Source organism: Paramisgurnus dabryanus, chromosome 2 (genome assembly GCF_030506205.2).
Source record: "Paramisgurnus dabryanus chromosome 2, PD_genome_1.1, whole genome shotgun sequence".
Taxonomy (NCBI): Eukaryota; Metazoa; Chordata; class Actinopteri; order Cypriniformes; family Cobitidae; genus Paramisgurnus; species Paramisgurnus dabryanus.
Window position 1 is genome coordinate 15,086,584 of NC_133338.1, and position 10,544 is coordinate 15,097,127.

The 10,544-nt window shown below is 36.1% G+C and overlaps 1 protein-coding gene across 2 annotated transcripts; it reads left to right on the forward strand.

The window, feature by feature from the left end:
- The first annotated feature begins 681 nt into the window (after positions 1-681).
- Positions 682-9,382, forward strand: mfap3l (microfibril associated protein 3 like). 2 transcript variants are annotated; one of them, XM_065294354.2, is made up of 3 exons: positions 682-899; positions 1,808-2,230; positions 6,399-9,382. In XM_065294354.2, exons 2-3 carry the CDS (start codon positions 1,939-1,941, stop codon positions 7,277-7,279), a joined length of 1,173 nt encoding a protein of 390 aa, XP_065150426.1. In that variant the 5' UTR covers positions 682-899; positions 1,808-1,938; the 3' UTR covers positions 7,280-9,382. The 2 variants fall into 2 exon arrangements, with proteins under 2 accessions (XP_065150426.1, XP_065150427.1); XM_065294355.2 differs by lacking the exon at positions 682-899 and adding an exon at positions 954-1,042.
- Positions 9,383-10,544: the final 1,162 nt, after the last annotated feature.

A 10,544-nucleotide genomic window follows, 5' to 3' on the forward strand; every position in this document is an offset into this window, starting at 1 on the left:
CAAGCACATAATCTTTAAGCTGGTTTTCTAAAGTAAGAATCAAATATGCGTGACCGACTGTTGAAGATTAACATACTTTTTTTATTTCAGGTTATACAATATATACACAAGTTACTGTGCTTAATTACTGACTACTATATTATTAATGTACCATTCTCATTCTCAAATGTATGTACAATGTACATTTTTACCATGTTACTTATATTACTCAAGTATTTTGGTTTAAGGTTCCCTCTTGTTAATGTTTTTAATTTTTCCAAAAAAGATAGATATGTTTGCCTTTGTGTTTGTACAGTGTAAGCATTATGTGTTATGCCACAAAACCAGTACTATGATAAGGGACATGGCCCTTACGAAAATTAACCAAAATTTTACTACAGTTAAAACAAAAGAAAAGCATGGTTAATTTTTAAGGGTTTACATTGATGATAGCATTTTTATGTGCCATAGCATTATTTCTGTGAATGTACTATTGTAGTGCCATCTGATACCGCCACAGTACTAGAACAGCTTTAACGTTTATGCAAGCTAACTATAAAACAAGCATTATACAATGAAAAAAAGCATTATACAATGGATTAAGTTAGCACAATTTACGTCACATCCAGCTGGCAAAGAAAACTGGGTCATTTGAGTCAAAAAGAATAAAGAGGGAGGAGGAAGACGACGATGGGTAGGTGTAGGAGAAGTTAAAGGCCAAAAATATCGCCTTTACTTTGTCACGGCGACACTTCAGTCAGTTCATCAGTTTTTTTATCGTGTATATTTAGTGGTCAGTAGATTTCTCAAGAGCCCGTGGAGTCGCGACTCCCGAGCTGAAAGCCATAAACATATGATCGGTTAAATACTTGACATTTCAGGACAAGCGTCGACAGGTAACAGCGAATGAGCAACATGATGTAAGTTAACGCTATTAAACGTGTAAATATCGCAGATTCTGAATCTGTTGTTGACGTTTAACAAACGGAAGCGTGGCTGGTTTTGGCTAATTTGCTAGCTGTCTGTTCAGCAAAATGACGAAGAAAACAGCCGGGAATTTACTGTATGATTGCATAAATGTATTTTATGAGAACTGGTAAAAGGTCCATTTAACCGTCTAGTGTAAAACGGTAGATTTTAAACGTGTAAAAGTGCGTTAAGCGTCTTCCTGAAAGGACAGTGACTGTCATATGACTGGCTAGCCGCAGTTAGCTCGAATTGTTTTTTTTTAACGGATATAAAGGTCTTATAAAACATTTAATGTATTAAAGATGCTTATAACTTTAAACAACGTAGACAGATGTCACCTCGTTACAGTTGGTTATATATTTAATTGTTAATAAATATGCGGATATGCTTGCATGTACACGTTAAATGAACACTCGGCTAAATTTGTCGGCTACATAACTCATAGGTTGACTTACAATTTCACAGATTTTTAGTAATAATAACGTTCAAATAGATCCGTTTGGTATATTGTAGCTTAGCTTACGTTCATTGCACTTATACTCTTATATTTTTAGCAACGCACGGTTTTTAAAATTGAGTTAGTGATGTGCACGATATATCGCATGCAACACAAAGGCCATATATATATATAATATTATATCTCGCTTTAATAATTTGTATATTGAACCTTGATGTAATACCATAATGTTTTCGCTTAACATGAGTCATTTCGTATGTTTACAAATCTTGTTATTCTTGTTTGATAAGATCACACAAGAGGAGGAGTCACAGGTTATTGTGTGCTGAACTTGAGTTACAAGCCCTGGTAAATCAAGTGTGTGTTTTGGATTAATTTTTTCCTCTTTCTTCCTTCTTCCAGTTATGCATCCACAGCAAGAACCGTGCATGTCAGTGCCTTGTCATCCCTGTGTTGGTATGCATGCAGATAAGCTGTGAATGTAACATGAGGACCAGTGGAGAATTACATCTCATCTAGGGGGTTGATACAGGATGGCAGAGAAAATGAACAAAGTTAACGGATACGTGATCATTTATTTATTGTACGCGATCGGGTTGTGTGCCCCAGACACTTTAAACCTCTCAGCGGTGGATGAAGACGGCACCTTGAATGAGACCATTTCAGATGGTGGTGGTTTGGTTCCCATGGTTCACACAAAAGTTAGCCAGATCATTGTCCGGGAGGGAAACTGTGCTTTAATTGACTGTAATATCACTGGTGAGCCTTTTCCAAAGGTCCAGTGGTTTAACTCGCATGGAAAACTGCTTGACACCGAGAACAGTGGTAAGTTTACAATAATAAGACTGACACATTTGAAAGTTAATTTGTTATTGTAAACACAAAGATAGTCACGGCTTCATTAGCCCAACTTTAGTGACCTTATTGCTTATTGGCCTGGTTCTGCCGAAAGGCTTAACACCTCCACACAAATGTAAAAAGCACCCTCAGATAAAATTATTAATAGCTTGCGTGCAAGTTAGATTTCTCAGACTTGAATCTTATCCAGTGCACATGCATACACAAATCATGCCTTCATCATATAAAGTCATTGATCATGTCTTCAGTTTGCAGTTGTAATGAGCATCCGTCATCCACTTCTTAGTGCGTCACATTTAGAAAATTTGTTATCTGACTTCGAGTTAATTGAAGTATGCCTTGCAAGGTTAAGCGTTCGACTGGGCGGGTACGCATAAAAAAGCTAATTAACAGAAACAATTTTCAAGAACAGTTTATTTTTAAACTGCCTTTTACTTGTTTTAGGAAGGAGTGTTTTTGACTTTGCATTGTTATTTTTGACAACAACTCTAGGAATGTTTAAGATGATGTTTCGTCCATTAATCCGCATTGATTTGTGAACAATAGTCTATTGACATAAAACATGACTCCGTAGTTCCCAGCTGTAGCTTGTACGTAATAACACTCAAAGTCCCTGTTGAGAGTGACACATTACAGATGGGGTGTGAAAGAAATGCATTGCATGTGGTTTAATAAAAGGATAAATGTTATTTAGTTGAATAGAAATTTTTTTTGAGCTATTGAAATATCCTGTGCTTTTTGTTTTGAATTTGGGTTTGTATTTGTTTAATATTGGTGTGTTGGGTTACATCATTCAGGTATCTCACATAAAAGACATGCTTGATCTTGCACTTATGAAAAACACTGCCGTTCAGATTTTGAAAAACAACGCCTTGTTGTTTCTTGTTAAACTATGTAAAGGCGAATCTGTGATAACAGTGATGTTATGCTTATATGTAGGTTTAGTTTATAAACTGCTTGTGTGAGTATAACCAAAACAACAGAGTGGCCTACAGCACTGTGTTACTCAACATACTAAGTTTATTAACACTTCTCCAACAAAGTTGTAGTAATAAACATAACTCTTTGTCCATCTGAACAAAACTACTTGATGCTTTCGCTATCTTGATTGTTTGTATGTATCGCTCTGTAGACGAATGCATATGTCTGAAGACTTGGTGTAACTTTACATAGTAATTCTTACTTAGTGATCTACTGGCCTGGTCCTCTTTGTGGATCCATGTAAACATCTGTGGATCTTTCTGTTCTGTTATGTGTATGTGACATTTTTCAGAAATGTTTTACGGTAGAGGCCGCAAAAAGATACTGTATTCTTGGATGTATTACTTTACATTTTCAGGCCTAAACTACATTTAATCTATCACCAATTCTGATGGCCTGAAGTTGTTTTCTGGTTAGCTGCTGACTATGAGCTTTCTAAAGGGCAAAGATCAAATATGTTTTACTTCACATGTATAATGTATTGGTGTGGTGTTGTGTACTTTAGCTTGTTTTGTACAGGTCATGTTGGCAGCAAACAATCCATTTAATAAGTAATGCCTTGGCAGCCTGGTGCAAAAAAATAGAGTTATTGATTCAAAGACTTGTTTTAAATTTCCATAAGCACTTACTACCCAGACAGATTGTGCTTGGTGTATGTTGTGTCCTTTGGCCAAGGTACAGAGCATTTGATGATCAAGGATCAGTTTACATTGATTAGGGTGAAAACTGAACCTTTGGATTGGTGCTATTAAAATAATGAAAGTCTGCGGGTTGTTTGCTCAGCTGATTAATCAGGTTCATATATTCATAGTCTGTTTAGGAGTGTACGACATCATACACCTTCATTTTAATGAAATGGAGATGTGGATTCTCTCATAGTTTTTTAAGTTGGAAGGCCATCACAATGTTCCAAATGAAGCTGGAAATCCTGACCTACCGAATTGAATGGAAAAGTTATACATGTATAAAATCGGAATAGTTCATCCTAAAATGAAAATTCTCATCATTTACTCATCCTTATGTCAGTCCTTGTGTATAGGATTGACTTTCTTCACCTAAACACAAATATATTTTTTTAACATTCTTTTGATGCTCCAAAAAGCAGATATATTCAGCATAAGTAATATATTCGACTCCATAGACCCGGAAGATTAATGAAAAAGTGCAGCCGGACAAACAAAGCGTCAGTCTTTGCATGACTATTACATTACTTTTTCCAAATGCGAGGGTTCAGGGGTGACACCTCAGTACTCTCTTAAACGTGTGTGTGACAATTACCCAGAAGACAGTAGCCGTGTTGCCATTGCTTTACAATTTAACTCTTTTGCCGCCATTGACGAGATATCTCGTCAATCAAGAGAAAACGCTTCCCTGCCAATGACGAGTATTTCCGGCTTTCCGCAATACCGCTATTATCCACCAGATGGCTTTCCGCAACTTTTTAAACCCGGAAGTATTGCCCTATGGCAAGCGTCTGCATGTCCGTGTCTGTTTTAAAGATCGCTCTGAATGTGATCTCTATGAAAAGTTCGTCACAAAAATGGAATTATCTCTGCTTTTTCTCCAAATGTGGTGTTTTTGCAGAAACCTACCCATATTCAAAAGCTGATTAAAAAAGAACTACTGAAGGTAGGATGAAACGGGTTTTTTTGTTTGAAAGCAGAGGGTCTGCTCTTTCATTTGGTAGTTTATTTAAAGAAGAACATTTTCTGGAAGGCATTAAACTTTTGTGATAATCATGAAAAAGCGCTGGCTGGAAACGTTTTAAAAAAACACTGTCAGCGAAAGAGTTAAAATGGCAATGTTTCAGGCAATTCGAAAAGGAAAATATTGCAAAACTACAATTGAAACAGTTTATTTGCATATACAGGTCACCTGATGTGCTTTAAAGTCACATGAACATACTTTAAAAATGGCATGGTATGTTTGGTTCGAGGACAAGAGGTCTGTCCGACAAGCGCTCTCGTGGTATTTTGATGTCATCTGCATGTCAGTCTGCATGGTACCATGAAGTTGAACACACCTGTCGCCGTGGTTTTTTGACATGACTTGTCACGACAAAAAAATTTTTTGTCGCAAAACTTTTAATAGAAACGCAGTCATTTCAATTGTTTTTTTTCGACATTTAGAAAATACCGATAAAGTTTTGTGCAAATTTTTAACCGCACATTCACACGGAGCGTAAGCGTTAATGCTTCCTATTCACTTTTAATGGGTGACGACGTCATGCGTTGCCGAACTGAATTGTGGATCCGTCTGCGCCGCGTCAGTGCCGTTGCTCGCGGCAGAAGTTGATCATTTCTCAACTTTTCAAGCAGCAACGCGTGTTGCAGCTAATCAGATCGCCTTATGCAAATAACCTAGGCAGAGCCAGCCAATTTCCTTTATGGAAGACCGGAGCATGTGCTGTGGCCACTGTGAGTGGCTGTAAAACCTTTAAATTATATCTCTAAAATGATTTCAGTGCAAGAACAACTCTTAACTGGACAAATTTTACTGCCGCTGCAACCTGAGCAACAGTCTAGCAGCTAAAACCACACTCTGTAAATGTTGTGGTCGTGTAGGCGCACATAGCCCCGCCCATTCTCTGCCTGCAAAAAAGTGTCTGTTACCAACCACATGGGGAGCCGTTAGCCAATGTTACATGGAAAACTACAAAGTGTTGCTTTAAAAAAATTATTATTAAACTTGGTCATACTTTCTTGCCATCCCAGGTGTATGAGGATATAAGAGAATTTTCATTTTTGGTTGAATGATTACTTTAACATTCATCTCGGGGATTCATGTAGACAACACTTAATACAGATGAAAAGAGGGCATTTTGCAATCTGAACACAGAAACTGTTGAAAAGGCATTGTGTTTGTAGTGTAAATGCTGATGTGTCCCAGGCAGGATTAAAGTACCACCGTCTCACCTAACAGAATTATTATTATTATTGTCCTAAAACAAGCATTTATTGACATTTGTTTAAATTAGCTTTTTTATGTGCAGTAATGCACTTATCTAGTCAGCAATGAAATCATAGTCCCTGCCCTCAATAAAATGTAAGTACAAGCAGTCACTAGGTTTTGCATTGAATAAGCTTGTCAGTGCCTTAATAATGTGTTATGTCTTTTCTATCAAATGAATCATGTCCTTTTTTTATCTCTATAGATGGTAAATGGTGGCTTCTGGACAATGGCATCCTTAACATCACTGGCATCACTTTTGCAGACCGTGGTAAATATACTTGTATTGCTTACAATAATTACGGCAAAGCGAATTGCACCGTGACACTCCGCGTAGTCTTCACTAATGGGGATATGGGTGTCTACTACATGGTGGTGTGTCTGGTGACATTTACTATCATAATGATTTTAAACATCACACGCCTCTGCATGATGAGCAGTCATCTTAAGAAAACCGAGAAGGCCATCAATGAGTTTTTCCGTACGGAAGGTGCGGAAAAGCTTCAGAAGGCGTTCGAAATTGCAAAGCGTATTCCTATCATTACCTCGACAAAAACACTGGAACTGGCCAAGGTCACACAATTCAAGACGATGGAGTTTGCACGTTATATAGAGGAGTTAGCACGCAGCATTCCACTTCCACCGCTGATCATGAACTGCCGCACATTCATGGAGGAGATTCTTGAGGTGGTCGGGGTTGAAGAAATGAGACACACCTTTGTCCGACAAGCGCCCGAGAGTCAAGGTGCTTGTGGAACCGGGCCGGCACCTGAAAACTCGGCTGACGTTTTCACCATTTTGGAAGAAAGGGAGAGAGCAAGGGACAGGAGCGAATCGCCCGCTATGGACTCGGACGACGCGTCGCTTAACGAGCAGCCTCAGCACATAGCCATTCAGGTCTCCATTCATCCACAGTTAACTACAACAGGATGCAGTGTGGAAGCTCCGCCTCCTGAAACGGCCACCTCTCCCTTATTGGCTCAGGTGCCTTTGGAAGCAGAGTTGAATGAGAAAGAAAAGGAAGAGTCAGTTGAAGGGGGTGGTGCTACACAGACAACCCAAGTCATCTATGAAAGCCATGTGTAATATTTAAAACAAATCGATAATGACCTCGCTATGCATTTATTGGGGGGAAAAAGGTCAAGGTTTTTTGCTCTAAATGGAAAAGTTTCTTCTGTTAGACAGCTTAGGAAAAACAAGAAACCATAATTGTGTTGAATTCTGTTATTAGTTATAATGGAAAGGTGGATCTCACATTAAAGTGTCTTTTTCATATTTCACACACAAAATATATTTTTCATTCAAATTAACATTTAGCGTTCATTTCACTTTAATCAATTACACTGTGTGCATAATTAATATGCAATTTTCCAAGCACGCTTGACCAATTCCAAACAACATATATATAAAATAAGTGGTAGATTTAAGCACTTAGAAATTATATAAATGTTATTGGTAATGATGGCTGGAAGTGAAACACACGTTATGCGTGCATAATTATTATGCTGATTGGTCATCTTGTACATCTAGAAACTCCAGGTAGGTTGCAGTTTTGGAAAACTGTGGCACTGGAGACTACAGGATTTTACAACTAATTCTTTATCTTATTTTAATATTTAGCAGATAATATCTTTCCTTTTCATCCTGTTTTTGGGACCCTGCATGTAGCCCCAATCAGCCTTCCTTGTCTGATGGTCACACCTCAATTTTGCAATTACTATACCATTGCGTCTTTCTCATGGACATTTGATAATGAATTTTCAGTGCAAGTTAAACCTTAACTAATAATTATACGCACCTGAATATAAGGTGTTTCAAATTCACACTTCCAGCCACTTGTTAACAACAATATATCGCTTACAAATGATTATATACAAAATGAATGGTGATTATTAAGATTGATGCGGTTTGTATTGCTTAAACGTGTTTGGAAAAAAATCTTACTTATTAACTTAACATAATAAGTAGGTGTACATTTACCTTGTGATACTTGACATAGTTATTTGTGCATTACTGTAGTATTGAATTAAGAATCGGAGTGTGCATTTAAATGTGCTTGATTCTCATGAAAAGTAACGATTAGAAAAAAAAAATGTTTTTTGTGTGTATGTGAAATATGACTCGGACATTATTTTTTATTTTACAAAATGTATCCAAATACTTGTGCTGAATGTATTTTGGGCAAGATGCTTTAATCATTAAGAAAATTAAATTTTTCTCAATTCTTCTCTGTAATTAAGTGATAACTAGGGGTATTGAAAGATACAAAGACGTTAAACAGAATCAGTTTTGCTCTTGGATGTAGTTCCAAGTTACATATTTCATAAATGAATGATAATGAATGACTGATTACATTTTGGCTGAAAAGTTAAAGTTAAACAGTTTGAGGTTTTGGTGCATTTCAACCACATCTTTCTTTCAATAATTTAGAAGTCAGGTGCAAAGTTAGGCATAAAAACCTAAATATGTCTTCTCCAAAAAGGAATAAAGAATGCATGTTGGTTGTTTTCAATGCTGTAATTAGGCAAAAAAATCCTAATGTGTGATCCTCATTCTGTTTTCGGCTATGTTTATCATGTTCATCGCAATGGCCAGGATAAACATTGCTAACATTTTTTTTTTGAATTTATTGCTGTGTTTCAGTTTGAATTTTTTCCACTGGAGTCATTTATTGTTACAGTAATTATTAATAGTATTATTATTTTAACTAGGATTATAGTAAGTGTTTCTGTAAATTACAAAGGCAAAGATTTAGTCTTTCTTTCATCTTGGCTTGTAACAATAAGCTACTGCGAGTATGTATGTATGTATTTGTTGAAACTGGAATTTCAGATTTCAGGAATACGACCTATATTAATGTTTAATCTCTGGTAATAGTTTAGGGCGTAATTTCAACCAGTTGCTTCTAAACAAGGCACAGCTTTTAGTTTTAGAAAAAAAATAGAGATGACAAAGTAATATTAAATCTAATCTATCATTGTAGGATATAATCCATCATTGTAGGTAGATTGTAAGATTGGGGTCTAAATCCAGAGTATCAGTTTACTGTACTGGTAATTCTAGTTTATTCTAACAGGTTAAGAACTAGTGATTAAGATATGTCCTGGTCAGGAATGTAAGGAATAAAGGCCATTGTACTTTTTCAGAATGCTGTTTTTTTTAGTGAAATAAAAGGCTTGTGTATCCATGTTTTTTTTTTGTGTGCTTTCCTTTATTTGATGAAGGAAAGGAAGAATAATGTTTGGTGATTGGGATTTGAATAGTTCACTGTGTCCCAAACGGTACTCTGTTTTAAAGTGATTGCATTGATGTGGACTTCAAACCAACACAACAGGAACTGTGGTGAGACAGCTGTGATCCCTTGTAGAACATAGTTTGTGTATTTAAAGGCATTTCACAGACGAGATTCTCACAAAAAAACAGTTTGATCTTTGTTTCAACCTCCTAAGACATGGTGTATGTGGACATGACTTTTTTTTGTTGTTTGCACCATAATACTTAATTCTGTGTAACTGGAACCTGTTGTACACAAACGTGGACAATAACAATGCTTTATGTTCAAAGAAAAATATTTGGTTAGTATATTTATTGGTTCTTCATGACCCCAAAATGGCAGGAAGAAAAAAGACAAACCAAAGCTAGGGTCTTAAGGGGTTAATGTATTGTAATATATGTTGATATACTCTATAAATATATACATACTATCATAAACTTCAAAGGCTTTCCACATAAAGCATTTTAATCATGTTTAGGCACATCAAGAGGCTATTCCACAAATGCTAACACATTGAATAATGAGAAATATAAATGATTTAACAGACATATTTATTTCAGCTAAACAATTCAGGATCTAGCTTTTTCAAAATTGGGGTTGTTTTGTGTTTAACATTCATCGCAAAAACTGCAATGTCACACAAAACAGCTATATATTAAATTTTTGTAACACAAACAACGACTTTTAAACTTCAAGTATGATGACTAGACGATGAGACAGTTCAAAATATAGGTAAAACATTTTACTTAAGTTTAGGCATTCTGTGGCCTACAAATGGTATACATTTAACACACTTGAATATCCTGAAATTACTTTAAAGTGCTTTACTAAGTATTGAGCTGAATGTGCTGTCACATTATTCAGCCTGACCTTGATCTTGTCTTGTGTAGGCGGTCCAGCTTTCAGAACAGGTTCTGCACTGAGCTCAATGATTTGTACATGTGTACTTAGAATGTTTTGAGAGCTCTTTAATATCTATGTATACACATCATTAATTAAAATAAAATTATACATTAAATTTAGTAATTGTGTATCCTATATCATATGGTTATAGTGTGAATAAAATGTAACAATTAA

Bases quoted from the DNA above. Each gene is read 5' to 3' on its own strand.
- mfap3l (XM_065294354.2), top strand. From the start codon at position 1,939: ATGGCAGAGAAAATGAACAAAGTTAACGGATACGTGATCATTTATTTA. The intron at 2,231-6,398 runs GTAAGTTTACAA...TTATCTCTATAG, and splicing joins GCTTGACACCGAGAACAGTG to ATGGTAAATGGTGGCTTCTG.